The sequence below is a fragment of the Hypanus sabinus genome, chromosome 6 (assembly GCF_030144855.1).
Source record: "Hypanus sabinus isolate sHypSab1 chromosome 6, sHypSab1.hap1, whole genome shotgun sequence".
Lineage (NCBI taxonomy): Eukaryota > Metazoa > Chordata > Chondrichthyes > Myliobatiformes > Dasyatidae > Hypanus > Hypanus sabinus.
Window position 1 is genome coordinate 181,653,098 of NC_082711.1, and position 16,943 is coordinate 181,670,040.

At 48.6% G+C, this 16,943-nt stretch overlaps 1 protein-coding gene across 3 annotated transcripts in view; it reads left to right on the plus strand.

Moving 5' to 3' along the window:
- The first annotated feature begins 1,574 nt into the window (after nucleotides 1-1,574).
- The window catches only part of specc1 (sperm antigen with calponin homology and coiled-coil domains 1), a 49,208-nt gene continuing 33,839 nt past the window's right edge, over nucleotides 1,575-16,943 (plus strand). Inside the window, exons 1-4 of one of the 3 annotated variants that reach the window (XM_059973757.1) lie at nucleotides 1,575-3,693; nucleotides 7,565-7,719; nucleotides 9,400-9,502; nucleotides 12,493-14,051. In XM_059973757.1, coding sequence (XP_059829740.1) covers nucleotides 7,591-7,719; nucleotides 9,400-9,502; nucleotides 12,493-14,051 — 1,791 coding nt within the window. In that variant the 5' untranslated portion in view covers nucleotides 1,575-3,693; nucleotides 7,565-7,590. The other 2 variants (XM_059973758.1, XM_059973756.1) reach the window with 2 other exon arrangements.

Sequence of the window (16,943 nt, forward strand, 5' to 3'; positions counted from 1 at the left end):
TGCCTGGATTAGAGAGGGTGCAGAGGAGATTGACCAGGATGCTGCCTGGATTAGAGAGGGTGCAGAGGAGATTGACCAGGATGCTGCCTGGATTAGAGAGGGTGCAGAGGAGATTGACCAGGATGCTGTCTGGATTAGAGAAGGTGCAGGGGAGATTCACCAGGATGCTGCCTTGATTAGAGAGGGTGCAGGGGAGATTGACCAGGATGCTGCCTGGATTAGAGAGGGTGCAGAGGAGATTGACCAGGATGATGCCTGGATTAGAGAGGGTGCAGAGGAGATTGACCAGGATGATGCCTGGATTAGAGAGGGTGCAGAGGAGATTGACCAGGATGCTGCCTGGATTAGAGAGGGTGCAGAGGAGATTGACCAGGATGATGCCTGGATTAGAGATGGTGCAGAGGAGATTGACCAGGATGCTGCCTGGATTAGAGAGGGTGCAGAGGAGATTGACCGGGATGATGCCTGGATTAGAGAGGGTGCAGAGGAGATTGACCAGGATGCTGCCTGGATTAGAGAGGGTGCAGAGGAGATTGACCAGGATGATGCCTGGATTAGAGAGGGTGAGAGGAGATTGACCAGGATGCTGCCTGGATTAGAGAGGGTGCAGAGGAGATTGACCAGGATGATGCCTGGATTAGAGAGGGTGAGAGGAGATTGACCAGGATGATGCCTGGATTAGAGAGGGTGCAGAGGAGATTGACCAGGATGCTGCCTGGATTAGAGAGGGTGCAGGGGAGATTCACCAGGATGCTTCCTTGATTAGAGAGGGTGCAGGGGAGATTCACCAGGATGCTGCCTGGATTAGAGAGGGTGCAGAGGAGATTGACCGGGATGATGCCTGGATTAGAGAGGGTGCAGAGGAGATTTACCAGGGTGCTGCCTGGATTAGAGAGGGTGCAGAGGAGATTGACCAGGATGCTGCCTTGATTAGAGAGGGTGCAGGGGAGATTGACCGGGATGCTGCCTGGATTAGAGAGGGTGCAGAAGAGATTGACCAGGATGATGCCTGGATTAGAGAGGGTGCAGAGGAGATTGACCAGGATGCTGCCTGGATTAGAGAGGGTGCAGAGGAGATTGACCAGGATGCTGCCTGGATTAGAAAGGGTGCAGAGGAGATTCACCAGGATGTTGTCTGGATTAGAGAGGGTGCAGAGATTGACCAGGATGCTTGTTGGATTAGAGAGGGTGCAGAGGAGATTTACCAGGATGCTGTCTGTATTAGAGAAGGTGCAGGGGAGATTCACCAGGATGCTGCCTTGATTAGAGAGGGTGCAGGGGAGATTCACCAGGACGCTGTCTGGATTAGAGAGGGTGCAGAGGAGATTGACCAGGATGATGCCTGGATTAGAGAGGGTGCAAAGGAGATTGACCAGGATGCTGCCTGGATTAGAGAGGGTGCAGAGGAGATTGGCCAGGATGCTGCCTGGATTAGAGAGGGTGCAGAGGAGATTCACCAGGATGCTGCCTGGATTAGAGAGGGTACAGAGGAGATCGACCAGGATGCTGCCTGGATTAGAGAGGGTGCAGAGGAGATTCACCAGGACATTGTCTGGATTAGAGAGGGTGCAGAGGAGATTGACCAGGATGCTGCCTGGATTAGAGAGGGTGCAGAGGAGATTGACCAGGATGCTGCCTGGATCAGAGAGGGTGCAGAGGAGATTGACCAGGATGTCGCCTGGGTTAGAGAGGGTGCAGAGGAGATTGACCAGGTTGCTGCCTGGATTAAAGAGGGTGCCGAGGAGATTGACCAGGATGCTGCCTGGATTAGAGAGGGTGCAGAGGAGATTGACCAGGATGCTGCCTGGATCAGAGAGGGTGCAGAGGAGATTGACCAGGATGTCGCCTGGATTAGAGAGGGTGCAGAGGAGATTGACCAGGATGCTGCCTGGATTAGAGAGGGTGCAGAGGAGATTGACCAGGATGCTGCCTGGATTAGAGAGGGTGCAGAGGAGATTGACCAGGATGCTGCCTGGATTAGAGAGGGTGTCTTATGAGGACAGGTTGAGCAAGCTAGGGCTTTTCTCTTTGGAGAGGAGAATAAGAGGCAACTTGTTAGAGAGGTACAAGATCATAAAAGGCGCAGATTGAGTGGACAGCCAGAGATCTTCTCCCCTAGGACAGAAATGTCTAAGACCAGGGCCATCATTTTAAGGTGTTGGAGCTAAGTGATGCACCATCAATAACTCTCTGAGACTGGAAGTGAACGATAGGCTTTTATTAGCAGCAAAAAGGAGCACGACGTCTCGGAGACTGAGGGGGGAGCAGTGCCCCAATCACCTTTATACAGGGGTCTGTGGGAGGTGCCACAGGAGCAGTCAGCAGAGGGGCGTGTCCAGACAGGTAGACATAGTTTACCCACACTAAGTACAGGGGGAGGTGTCAGACAGAGGTAGGTTTTTTTTACACAGACTGTGGTGGGTGCATAGAACGTGTTGTGGGGGTGGTAGAGGCAGGTAAAAGACTCTTAGATAGGCACATGGATGATAGAAAAATGGAGAGCTATGTGGGAGGAAAGGGTTAGATTTATCTTTGAGTAGGTTAAAGGGTCAGCAGAACATTGTGGGTTGAAGGGCCTGTATTATGTTGTAGTGTTTTATGTTCTTGCATAAGGAGTATTGTGAACCCTTCTCCACGTGGCCACACTAGTGCCCTAACCACTGAAGCACAACCTCTCCACTAGTCTTTAGTTCTCACAATGAACAAGAATATTCTTTTAGTTTGCTGCCCCTTCATGTATACCAACCTTTCAATCTGCCCTCTGAACTCTGCAGTCCCTCAATATCTATGAAATAGCTTTCTCTTTTATGTATAGCTAAATGACAACACAGAAGGAATCACAGCTCATCACTAGGTCTTGTGTTGTGAATGTAACTTCCTTTCCTGCCCATCCCTGGGTCCTTACGACCTTAAATGAGTTGTACAGAGCTGAGGTTCCATCACCCTACTCCGTGACCTCTCACAGCTTTTCCACAATGACTGCTGATGTGGCTTTGGGAACCTGAGCACCAGCTGGTTCCGCTTTCTTCACAGCTCATAGTGCTCGTTCCAAAATAGCTGGTCAAGCATGGCCTTCCCATTTACAAACCCACACTGACTGCCTGATTTCCTTGAATTTTTCTATGATAAGATTGGCCGTTACCTCACTGGCTGCAGGAGCAGGAAGGAGGGCCGAATTGCCTCGGTCCTGTTTCTGATGTTGGGTCGGAGCAGACACTGAAGCTCTGAGATCCTCAGTCTGCGTGCAGGGCAACCAGAGGCTGTTTTGCAGTGAACAGTGTGCGCTGACTAATCATGTTCCGTCACTTCCTCATTCTTACCTCAATCTCTGTATCTGCCGAGAGTCTTTACTTCATTCCTAATAATTAGTTATGATTAAAGCACTGATATCTTCTCGGCTGGGATGTGGAGCAGGAAGTTGGGGAACCTAATCTTGGCATCACTGCACTCACTGCCCTGTACACAGAGTGAACAGGGTCACAAGTGGACGGGTATCTCTGATCAGTTGTCCAGAATAGAGTCTGCCTAACATTGGGGTAGCTTCCTTCCGCTCTGGAGCAGCTGTTCTCTGCCTTCTCTAACCCTGTGGATTTCCTCTTCTGGGAGAATGAACACACTCTGAATTCAAAGTGCCTTGCAGGTTTGGACCCATTACAGCCCTCGGCTTGCTACTTTCATTCCGGATCATCAGAGGTGAGTGTATTGTTTCTCAATTGAGTGAGTGTGTGTGTGTGTGTGTGAGAGTGTGAGTGTGTGTATGTATGTGTGTGAGTGTGTGTATGTATGTGTGTGCGTGTGTGAGTGTGTGTATGTATGTGTGTGCGTGTGTGAGTGTGTGAGTGTGTGTATGTATGTGTGTGTGAGTGTGTGTATGTATGTGTGTGAGTGTGAGTGTGTGTATGTATGTGTGTGCGTGTGTGAGTGTGTGTATGTATGTGTATGTGTGTGTGTGCGTGTGTGAGTGTGTGTATGTATGTGTGTGTGTGTGTGCGTGTGTGAGTGTGTGTATGTATGTGCTTGTGCCTGTCTTGAGTGTGAGTGTGTGTTTGTGAGCGTGTGTCTATGTGTGGGGACATTCATACAAGTTATAATCTTCGGGTATGTGTCAGCGATTCCACATGGAATCCATTCTTACGGCCGGAGTGTACAGTCTCAGGAGCTGGGAGAGTGAGACAGCTTGTGTTACTGTGCTGAACAAGCTGGCCACATCCACTCTCCCCCATGAGAGCCAAACCAACCTTTGACGGGGTGGGGAGACGGTAACACCGGGTTAGTTATTCATATCTCATGAATATGGGATCATGATCAGGATTTGAGATTTAATGTCAATGTTGTGGTGTGGAGTTTGGGTTCAGAGTTTGTGACAAGGTTCTGTGTCAGAGTGTGAGTGTGTGTCTATCTGTGTGTGTGATTGTTTGTCTACCTGTGTGCATCGATGTGTATGTGTGTCTATTTGTATGCGTGTGTGTCTGTCCATCTCTCTGAGTCTATAAGAAGTAGGTGTAGCCATCTGGCCTGTCGAGCCTGCTCTGCCATTCAATAAAAGTGAGTGTGTGTGTCTGTGTCTGTGAGTGTGTGTGTGTCTGTCTGTGGGTGAGTGTGTCTGTGAGTGTGTCTGTGTGTGCGTGTGTGTGTCTGTCTGTGGGTGAGTGTGTCTGTGAGTGTGTCTGTGTGTGTGTGTGTGTGTCTGTCTGTGGGTGAGTGTGAATGTGAGTGTGTGTGTGTGGGTGAGTGTGTCTGTGTGTGCGTGAGTGTGTGTGTGTGTGTGTGTGTGTGTGGGTGAGTGTGTCTGTGTGTGCGTGTGTGTGTCTGTCTGTGGGTGAGTGTGTCTGTGAGTGTGTCGGTGTGTGCGTGTGTGTGTGTGTCTGTGTGTGTGTCTGTCTGTGGGTGAGTGTGTCTGTGTGTGTGTGTGGGTGAGTGTGTGTGTGTGTGTGTGGGTGAGTGTGTCAGTGTGTGTGTGTGGGTGAGTGTGTCAGTGTGTGTGTGTGTGGGTGAGTGTGTCAGTGTGTGTGTGTGTGGGTGAGTGTGTCTGTGACTGGCTTTAGGCTACATTGCACAACCTGTTGGAGAGTCAGTGATGTGTCAGATGGAACGCTGACCAGGGTGTGACCAAGCTCTGAAGGCTGTGTTCTGGGTATTTGGAGCTGCAGCCTGTTTATAAACCTTGGCTCTCTGGAGAAACTAAAGACCAATGATCATAATAAGCTAAATGTTGACAAGAAAAGGCAGAAGTAAACAGGATATTCATGGATACCTCCTCCTCCCCACCTAACCCTCCTCTGAAATACAATTCTTTCCTCTCTGTAGCCTTTCCCGTAACATCCCCCCTTGCAAACCCCTGCCCTTCCACTCCAATTCCTGCTACCCCTAATCCCCTTGCCCTCCCTTTGGCCCACAATCTATCCTCCACCCCTCCAGCTCTTCTTCCCACACCCTGTGAGGGTCAGCCATTTCTTCCTGAACCATGTTACTAATTGCCATTCGGGCTAAGCTCCCTCAGTTCACCACTGGTGAGAAGGCTTTCTCTGTCTGGGACTGTCCCATCACTCGAAGGGCTGGCTGCCGTCGCAAGACTCCTCTCCCCTCTCCCAGGTTTGCTGATGTTGGAGGGGGGAGCGGAGATATCTGGTCCTGGCCAGGAGGTGCAGAGCGCAGGCTTTCACGGGGGTGTGATGGGAGTTGGAGTGGAGAACGAGGGGGATCTTATTGAAACTTATTGCATATTAAAAGCTGAAGGGTCCCGGCACGAAACGTCAACAGCGTTTCTCCCTATAGGTGCTGCCTGGCCTGCTGTGTTCCACCAGCATCTTGTGTGTGTGTTGTTGTTTGCATATTAAAAGCCCTAGACAGAGTGGATGTGGAGAAGATGGTTCCTATACTGGGGCAGTCTAAGAGTAGAAGGTACAGACTCAGAGTAGATTCAATTTAGAACAGAGATGAGAGGGGATTTCTTTAGCCAGAGGGTGGTGAATCATTGATACAGACAGCTGTGGCGGCCAAATCAGGGTATATTTAAAGCAGAGGTTGATGGATTATTGATTCGACAGAGCGTCAATAGTTTTGGGGAGAAGGCAGTCCTTCTCCCCAAAATACATAATGCTTCCCTCAGAAGAACCCTCCCCATATGTGTAAAATCAGTGGAGACAAATGTGAGTTCCTTCTGGTCAGAAGCAGGAGAGCAGGAGAATTTAAAATGGGGAACACAGGAAGTGCGGAGCAATTGAACAAATACTTTCATGCAACGCACACAAAATGCTGGAGGAACTGAGCAGGCCGGGCAGCATCTATGGAAAACAGTAAACAGTCAACGTTTTGGGGTCTTGGACTGAAAAGTCGACTGTTTATTCCATCAATTCTTTTCCTGACCTGCTGAGTTGCTCCAGTGTGCTGTTGTGTTGTTTTGGATTTCCAACCCTTGCAGATTTTCTCATGTTTGAAATGCTTTCACTTTGTCTTCACACAGTAAACCACAAGTAACTTCCCAGAAATGCTGCGGAACCAAGGGGCTAATCAAAGACATTAATTTTATTTAAAGCAAAGGTACTGGAGAAATTAACAGGACCGAGAGTTGTTAAGTTCCTGCTTTTGGCCCAAAATGTTGCTGTGTGTTCATTTCCACAGACACTGGCTGACCTGCTGAGTTCCACCAGCATTTTGTGTGTGTTACATTAGAAGTGTAGTCCAGTACAGCCAGGAACAGGCCCTTTTGTCTGTCTGTGCCAACAGTGATACCAAAATAAGACCGTTAGAAATAGGGCAGAAACTGGCCACTCTGCCTTTTAATCATGACTGATCTACCATATTTTCTCTACAGGACCTCATCCCTTCTCCTACCTGTGTTGTTGGTACCAGTAAGTACCATGACTTCCGGCTGCTCACTTTTCCATGAGGTCTTATGGTCTCATATAACAATTACAGCACAGACAACACTCATGGACTGGTATATTTTCCCCTCATTCTCCTGCCTTCTTCCCATAAACTTAGTCACCCTTACTGAATTTATTAAAACAAATCCCATCTGCAGGTGATTAATATTCCACATTTTATATCTGTTTAAATTACTTTTAAACATTCTTGTCGAATCTGCTTCTGCTACCATCCCTGACAGTATGTTGCAGGCACCCACTGTACTCTGTGTAAATCAAAACCTGCATTTTATTTAAACGTCCTCCCCCTCACCTTAAACTTCTGCCTTTACTATTTGACATTTACACCCTGGGAAAAGACTCTAACTGTCTACCCTGTTCACAACTCTCATAGTGTTATAATCTTACAGTATCCTAATGAAGGGTCTCGGACTGAAATGTCGACTGTTAATTCCTCTCCATTGACGCTGCCTGACCTGTTGAGTTCCTCCAGAATTTTGTGTGTGTTTCTGGAAATGGTGGCATTCACTGGGACAGAATTTGTAAAGCATTTTGCTGAAGCAGCGTACAATTGGCACTGGGACTATGTGGCCTTCTCTTAGGAATTGAGGCTGAAGTGTCAGTGGGCAAGTACTTGGGGACTGTGTAACATGTGTTCTGTAATGCCCCAGTGCAAAGTGTCTTTGCTTCCTCCCTAGGCTCTTCACTCAGAGAGGGGAATGAGATGCCAGCCATGAAGAAAACTGTTGGAGTGATGACAAAAGCAGGCGTGCGGGGAAGCCAGGCTCCTCCCTCGGTATTGCAGCCACCCCAAGCTGGACGCTCACTCCGCAGACCCACACAGCACAATGAGGTAGGAGGACACATCAACCCTCCACATGATGAGGGAAGGTCGCCCACCTCCACCTCTTGGACAGCACTGGTTATACTGGCAAATTGGATTTCTTCAAGGTGTGGAGGGATTGGTGAGAGATCTGGGTGGGAAGGACCTAGGAGAGGTTTGGAACAGAAGGGCTGCTCCACTGTTCCAGCACAGCCCCCCTCCACCAGTGTGGCACTGACCTCTCCAGTGGGGATGACACTGAGGTCACCAGTGGAGGTAACACTGGAGTCAAGATTTCACCCTCCAGTGGGTGTCACACTAGGGTGAGAGTTTGGGTTGACAGACAGACAGACATACTTTGTTGATCCCGAGGGAAATTGGGTTTCATTACAGTCGCACCAACCAAGAATAGTGAAGAAATATAGCAATATAAAACCATAAATAAATTATTCCAAGTGGAAATAAGTCCAGGACCAGCCTATTGGCTCAGGGTGTCTGACACTCCGAGGGAGGCGTTGTAAAGTTTGATGGCCACAGGCAGGAATGACTTCCTGTGATGCTCAGTGTTACATCTCGGTGGAATGAGTCTCTGGCTGAATGTACTCCTGTGTCTAACCAGTACGTTATGGAGTGGATGGGAGACATTGTCCAAGATGGCATGCAACTTGGACAGCATCCTCTTTTCAGACACTACCGTCAGAGAGTCCAGTTCCACCCCCACAACATCACTGGCCTTACAAATGAGTTTGTTGATTCTGTTGGTGTCTGCTACCCTCAGCCTGCTGCCCCGGCACACAACAGCAAACATGATAGCACTGGCCACCACAGCTTCATAGAACATCCTCACCATCGTCCGGCAGATGTTAAAGGACCTCGGTCTCCTCAGGAAGTAGAGACGGCTCTGACCCTTCTTGTAGACAGCCTCAGTGTTCTTTGACCAGTCCAGTTTATTGTCAATTCGTATCCCCACGTATTTGTAATCCTCCACCATGTCCACACTGACCCCTTGGATGGAAACAGGGGTCAGCAGTGCCTTAGCCCTCCTCAGGTCCACCACCAGCTCCTTAGTCTTTTTCACATTAAGCTGCAGATGATTCTGCTCACGCCACATGACAAAGTTTCCCACTGTAGCCTTGTACTCAGCCTCATCTCCCTGGCTGATGCATCCAACTATGGCAGAGTCATCAGAAAACTTCTGAAGATGGCAAGACTCTGTGCAGTAGTTGAAGTCGGAGGTGTGGATGGTGAAGAGAAAGGGAGACAGGACAGTCCCCTGTGGAGCCCCAGTGCTGCTGACCACTCTGATACACAGTGTTGCAAGCGCACGTACTGTGGTCTGCCAGTCAGGTAATCAATAATCCATGACACCAGGGAAGCATCCACCTGCATCACTGTCAGCCTCTTGCCCAGCAGAGCAGGGCGGATGGTGTTGAATGCACCGGGGAAGTAAAAATAAACATGACCCTCACAGTGCTCGCCGGCTTGTCCAGGTGGGCGTAGACACGGTTCAGCAGGTAGATGATGGCATCCTCAACTCCTAGTTGGGGCTGATGGGTCTTGTTTGATGCTGAGGCAGGAGATGTGGGACAATCCTGACCAAACTGAGATGGAACAGGTGCAAGGTCTAAATAACCAGTTGTTGCAAGAGCTGGGTTGGTTTGGCTGTGCTGATGTGGCCCAGATCATTACTAAACTCAATCTCTTCCACAGGTAAAGAGTCGAAGCTTTGCTGAGGTCACCCCAAAGAGCAAAGCTCAGACAAAGAGTCTGCAAGTGACAGCGACATCCATTACGACCAAGGCCAGGAGTCCAGGTCAGAGGGCAGAGGGCAGCACCAGTCCTTATGTTGAACATGGGTGATGACAGAATAACTTAGAACAGAGCTCAGATTAAGTCAGGGATGGCTTGGGACTGGGAATAAAGAATGGGGTCTGTGAATAGAGATGGGGAGTGGGGAGTGGGAATAGGAGATGGTGTCTCAACAGGTTAATGGTGAAGAAGGTTATCACAGATTACAATGTGTTCTTGATCAGTGGCAAATGGATTTCAATACAGGTAAGTGTGAGGAGATGCATTTTGGTAAGCTAAACCATTGAAGGAGTTATCCTGTGAATGGTCGGACACGAGGGAGTTTGATGGAACAGAGAAACCTTGGAGTAGAAGTGCATGGTTCATTGAAAGTGCCACCACAGGTAGGCAGGGTGATAAAAAGGATGTTTATTTCGCTGGACCTTCATCAGTCAGGACATTGAATATAGGAGCTGGGACATTATGTTACAGGTGAACAAGTCATTGGTAAACTACATTTGGAGTACTTGCACAGTTTTGGTCACCCTATCATACAAAAGATGTGGTTAAACTGGAAAGAGTGCAGGAAAGATTTCACAAGGATGTTGCTGGGACGAGACAGCTTGAATTATAGGGAGAGGGGTGACCTTATAGAAATGTTTAAGGTAATGAGAGATGGTAGCAGGCTTCGCCCCAGGTTCGGGGAATCCAAAATTAGGGGGCATAGATTTACGGTGAAAGAGAGGGGAAAGATTTTAAAAGGACCTGAGGGGCAACTTTTTCACCCAGAGGGTGGTGAGTTTATAGAATGAGCTGCCAGAGGAAGTGGTTCTGGCAGGTACAACAGAAGAACTTGGACAAGTACATGGAGGAGGTGTGGGCTTAAGGAATATGGCCTGAACACAGGAAATTGAGACGAGCTGGGTGTGTACCATGGTCAGTATGGACTGGTTGTGCCGAAGGGCCTTATCTGTGCTGTCTTGCTCTGTGACCACTGAGATGTGTTTGCAATAAGGGGTAGAGGGCAGTTTGAGGGGAAGTGGGGGATGGTTTAGATGTAGGAAAGGTTCAAGGGGGGCTAGAGTTGTTGGGGATTTGAGACTGTGTACCCCACCCATTCGGCGAAAGTTTGGGGGTGAGCTTCAACAAGAGGTCAGAGTGTGATGCAAGCTTTCTGGCGACGGTGGTTTGGGGTCGCAGTTGGGCTGGAGTAAGGTTAGACTTTGACATCAACCCAATGACTTACAGCGGAATGAAAAGATATTTAAATATATATATTTATATATTATAAATTTATATATAAATGTAGATATTAAGAAAGAGGATGAGCTGGTGCTTTTGGAAAACATCAAGTTGGATAAGTGGCTGGGACGGGATGAAATGTACCCCAGGCTACTGTGGGAGGCAAGGGAGGAGATTGCTGAGCCTCTGGCGATGATCTTTGTATCATCAATGGGGACAGGAGAGTCCCGGAGGATTGTGGGGTTGCAGATGTTGTTCCCTTATTGAAGAAAGGGAGTAGAAATAGCCCAGGAAATTACAGACCAGTGAGTCTTACCTCAGTGGTTGGTAAGTTGATGGAGAAGATCCTGAGAGGCAGTATTTATGAACATTTGGAGAGGTATAATATGATTAGAAATAGTCAGCATGGCTTTGTCAAAGGCAGGTCGTGCTTTAAGAGCCTGATTGATTTTTGTGAGGATATGACTACACACATTGATGAAGGAAGAGCAGTAGATGTAGTGTATATAGATTTCAGCAAGGCATTTGATAAGGTACTCCATGCAAGGCTTATTGAGAAAGTAAGGAGGTATGGGATCCAAGGGGACATTGCTTTGTGGATCCAGAACTGGCTTGCTCACAGAAGGCAAAGAGTGGTTGTAGACGGGTCATATTCTGCATGAAGGTCGGTGACCAGTGGTGTGCCTCAGGGAACTGTTCTGGGACCCCTTCTCTTCATGATTTTTATAAATGATTTGGATGAGGAAGTGGAGGGATGGGTTAGTAAATTTGCTGATGACACAAAGGTTGGTGGTGTTGTGGATAGTGTGGAGGGCTGTCAGAGGTTACAGCCGGACATTGATAGGATGCAAAACTGGGCTGATAAGTGGCAGATGGAGTTCAACCCAGATAAGTGTGAGGTGGTTCATTTTGGTAGGTCAAATATGATGGCAGAATATAGTATTAATGGTAATTCTCCTGGCAGTGTGGAGGATCAGAGGGATCATGGGGTCCGAGTCCATAGGACACTCAAAGCTGCTGCGCAGGTTGACTGTGTGGTTAAGAAGGCATACGGTGTATTGGCCTTCATCAACCTTGGGATTGAGTTCAAGAGCTGAGAGGTAATGTTGCAGCTATATAGGACCCTGGTCAGACCCCACTTGGGTACTGTGCTCAGTTCTGGTCACCTCACTACAGGAAGGATGTGGAAACTATAGAAAGGGTGCAGAGGAGATTTACAAGGATGTTGCCTGGATGAGGGAGCATCCCTTATGGGAATAGGTTGAGGGAACTTGGGCTTTTCTCTTTGGAGTGACAGAGGATGAGAGGTGACCTGATAGAGGAGTATAAGATGATGGGGGCATAGATTGTGTGGATAGTCAGAGGCTTTTTCCCAAGGCTAAAATGGCTAACACAAGCGGACACAGTTTTAAGGTGCTAGGAAGTAAGTACAGAGGAGATATCAGGGTTAAGTTTTTTTACGCAGAGTGGTGAGTGCGTGGAATGGACTGCTGGCAATGGTGGTGGAGATGGATGCAATAGGGTCTTTTAAGAGACTCCTGGATAGGTACCTGGAGCTTGGAAAAATAGAGGGCTATGGGTAACCCTAGGTAATTTATACAGGTTTGGTACAGCATTGTGGGCCGAAGGGCCTGTTTTGTTTTCTATGTTTCTATTGGGGCCAGTGTTGGGTTTCAAATGAAGTCAAGGCTGGGATCAGTTCAGAATCAGAGCTCAGGGTCAGTGATCAGGGTTGTTCAAGATTGTCCTTTGACTTCTGCCCTCTCCCCACAGGGACCCTATCGTCAGGCCGAGCCACTGCTCCAATCCGCAGGGAGATGCCAAAGGAACCCATTTCCCAGGGTCAGGCTCACCGGGTGGGGCCGGTCCCCAGGGATCAGTGGTTGCAGGGTCCCAAGAATCTGAGACCACCAGAGGTGGCCAGATCCCGACTGAAGGTCTGCCCAGCACACCCCACACTGGAAAGAGGGGGTGTGAGGTCCCGCAGGAAAACCAGCAGCTTCTCCCAGGGGCCCCCGACCCTTGACCCCTCACCCTCCAACTCCTGCCCTGCCATAGATCTGCCTTCTGAACCTTCAAACTCCAACCCCCCGACTTCCAACTCCTGTACTGCCGAAGATCTGCCGTGTGATCTCCTGACCTCCAACCCTTTGCCCACTGACCCCGACCCTGCCAAAAACATGTCCTCTGACTCCCTGACCTCTGCCTCCCCTCCCTCCAACCCCTTGCCCTTCAAACATTTGGCCTTTTACCCCCTGACTTCCAGCTCCTTCTCCTTATACCATGTCAGTGCTGATAACTCCAACCCAGGATCATTATCTGTGTGTGGGGAGGGGAACCACTCTCCCCCGGTGGTCTGGACCCCTCAGTTTCAGGGTCTAGGCCAGGGGAGGGAGCTAGGGTCCAAGCAGCAGCTTACAGCCTGTCCAGAATGGTCCAGGAATCTCAGAGATCAAGGGGGGGTCGAAGACTCAGTGGGAAGTCATAGTGGTGAGGCAAGCACTCCTCAGGCAGAGAAACACAGAGCAACGCAGGTTGGGGAATGCGGTACGATGGAAGCTGGGGATTGCAGAACAGTGCAGGGTGAGGACTGTGGAACAGCACAGGCAGAGGAACGCAGAGCTGCACGAGCTGGGAAACCAGAAACAGCGCAGGCCGGGGAATGCGGAGAAACGCAGACAGAGAGTGGCAGTGCAGCGCAGGCCAGGGAATGCGGAGAAGCGCAGACAGAGAGTTGTAGTGCAGCGCAGGCCGGGGAATGCGGAGCAGCGCAGACAGAGAGTTGTAGTGCAGCGCAGGCCGGGGAATGTGGAGAAGCGCAGACAGAGAGTTGTAGTGCAGCGCAGGCCAGGGAATGCGAAGCAGCGCAGATAGAGAGTTGTAGTGTAGCACAGGCCGGGGAATGCGGAGAAGCGCAGACAGAGAGTTGTAGTGCAGCACAGGCTGGGGAATGCGGAGAAGCGCAGACAGAGAGTTGTAGTGCAGCACAGGCTGGGGAATGCGGAGAAGCGCAGACAGAGAGTTGCAGTACAGCGCAGGCCGGGGAGTTTGAAACAGCACTGGCAGATGGAAGTAGTACAGTGCAGTACCGGGATCGTGGAACAGTGGCAACCAGAGACTGTGGATCACTGCAGACTGTGGAATGCAGAACAGTACAGGCCAGCAAGTTGTTCGGCATCAGTGAGACCAGCACTGATGGGGAGCGGTCAAGCACTGGGCGCTCGAAGCATGCAGAGTGTGACCATGGGGAGTGTCCGCACACGGAGAGTTCGGCAATGGGAGCAGCATCGCCGGAACCTGGCTCTCAGCCCCTGGAACACAGCTACTCACAGGTGAGGCTTTTATGCTGTGGCACTGCTTCCTGGATGATAGCAGCTGGAATAGATTGTGGTTGGGATGGCTTGGGTGTCCAATGATCCTACATACCTGACCTTGTAAATGTTCTGAATCATGGGAAGTTCACAATTACAGATGCACTGGGCTGTCCACATCATCTCTGCAGAGTCCTGCGAGTAGTGGAGGTATAGGGGGAGAATTAGGCCATTTGGCCCATTGTGTCTGCTCCGCCATTTCATCATGGCCAATCTATTTTTCCTCTCAGTCCCAATCTCCTGTCTTCTCTCTGTGTTCCTTCATGCCCTGACCAATCAGGAATCTATCAATCTCTGCCTTATATATACATAAAGACTCGGCCTCCCTAGTTGCCTGTGGCAAAGAATTCCACAGATTCATCACCCCCGGCTAAAGAAATTCCTCCTCATCTCCATTCTAAAAGAACACCCTTAGACTTAGTCTTAGACTGTCCCACAGGAAACAACTTCTCCACATCCACTCCGTCAAGATAGACTTCAATGAGGTCACCCCTCACTCTTCTGAATTCTAGTGAATACAGGACCAGAGTCATCAAACACTCTTCATATGACAAACTGTTCAATCCTTGGATCCTTTTTTTGAACTTCCTGTGAACCCTCTCTAGTTTCAACACATTCTTTCTAAGGGATCCAAACCTGCTCACAGCACACCAAGTGAGGCCTCAACAGTGCTTTGTAGAGTTCCAACATCACATCGTTGCTTTTGTGTTCTAGCCCTCTTGAAATGAATGTGAACACTGCATTTGCCTTCCTCATCACAGACTTAACTTGTAAGTTAACCTTTAGGGAATCTTGCACAAAGACTCCCATGTCCCTTTGCAACTCAGTGTTTTGTATTTTCTCTCCATTTAAAAAATACTCTACCCTTTCATTTCTTCTGCCAAAGTGAATGACCATACACTTCCCAACACTGTATTCCATCTGCAATTTTTTTGCCCATTCTACAGTCCTTCTGTAGCCTCTCTACTTCGTCAAAACTACCTGCCCTTCCATCTGTCTTCATTTCATCTGCAAACTTTACAAAAAAACCCATCAACTCCATTGACATATAACGTAAAAAGAATTGGTCCCAACACAGACCCCTGTGGAACACCACTAGTTACCAGCAGCCAGCCAGAAAAGGCTCCCTTTATTCCCACTCTTTGCCTCCTACCGATCAGCCACTGCTTTATCCATGCTAGAATCTTTCCTGTAAGACCATGGGCTCGTAGCTTGTTAAGCAGACTCGTGTGGCACCTTTTCAAAGGCCTGAAAATCCAAATACACATCAACCAATTTCTTTTGTCTATCCTGCTTGTTATTTCTTTTATCAGGCAAGATTTTCCCTCGAGGAAACCATGCTGATTACCTGTTTTATCATGTGCTTCCAAAAACCCTGAGTCCTCATCCTTAACAATCGACTCCATCATCTTCCCAACCACTGAGCTTAGACTAACTGGCCTATAGTTTCCTTTCTTCTGCCGCTCCCCCTTCTTGAAGAGTGGAGTGACATTTGTAATTTTCCAGTCTTCCAGAACCATTCCAGAATCTAGTGATCCTTGAAAGATCATTACTAATGCCTCCACAATCTCTTCAGCCACCTCTTTCAGAACTCTGGGGTGTACATCATCTGGTCCAGGTGACTTATCTACCTTCAGACCTTTCAGTGTCCTGCGATCCTTCTGTCTAGTTAATGTAATTTCACACACTTCATGCTCCCTGACATCTGAATTTCCATCATACTGCTGGTGTCTTCCACAGTAAAGGTTGATGCAAAATGTTTATTCAGTTTGTCCTCCATTTTATTGTTTCCCATTACTACCTCTCCTGTGTTGTTTCCCAGCGGTCCAATATCCACTCTCACTACTCTTTTACACCTTATGTATCTGAAGAAACTTCTGGTATCCTCTTTAATACTATTGGCTAGCTCACTTTCGTATTCTATCTTTACCTTTGTAATGACTCTTTTAGTTGCCTTCTGTCACTTTTTAAAAATTTCCTAATACCCTAATTTCCCACTAAATTTTGCTCTATTATATGCCCACTCTTTGGCTGTTATGTTGGCTTTGACTTTCCTTGTTAGCCATGGTTGTGTCATCTTGCAATTAGAATACCTTTCTCTTTGAGATGTATATATCCTGTGCCTTCTGAATTGCTTCCAGAAATTTCCAGCCAGCTGCTCTCTCAAGCCTCTATAACTCCCTTTACTCCACTGTAATACTGATACATCTGACTTTAGCTTCTCTTTTCAAATTTCAGGGTGAATTTAATCATATTATGATCACATGCACCTAAGTGTTCTTAAGCTCTCTAATCAATTCTGCTTCATTGCACAACACCCATGATGCACCATCAATAACTCTCGGAGACGGGAGGCGAACGATAGGCTTTTATTAGCTGCAAGAGACCACGATTAGCAGCAAAAGACCACCACACAACATCCTGGAGACTGAGGGGGGAGCAGTGCCTCCAATCGCCTTTATACAGGGGTCTGTGGGAGGAGCCACAGGAGCGGTCAGCAGAGGGGCGTGTCCAGACAGGTATATATAGTTCACCACACAGGGTCTGTGGGAGGAGCCACAGGAGCGGTCAGCAGAGGGGCGTGTCCAGACAGGTATATATAGTTCACCACACAGGGTCTGTGGGAGGAGCCACAGGAGCGGTCAGCAGAGGGGCGTGTCCAGACAGGTGTATGTAGTTCACCACAACCCAATCCAGAATAGTTGATCCTCTAGTGGGCTCAACCATGAGCTGCTCTAAAAAGCATCTCATAGACACTCTGGAAATTCCCTCTCCTGGAATCCAGCACCAACCTGATTTTCCTAATCTACCTGTATATTGAAATCCCCCATGACTATTGTAACATTGCCCTTT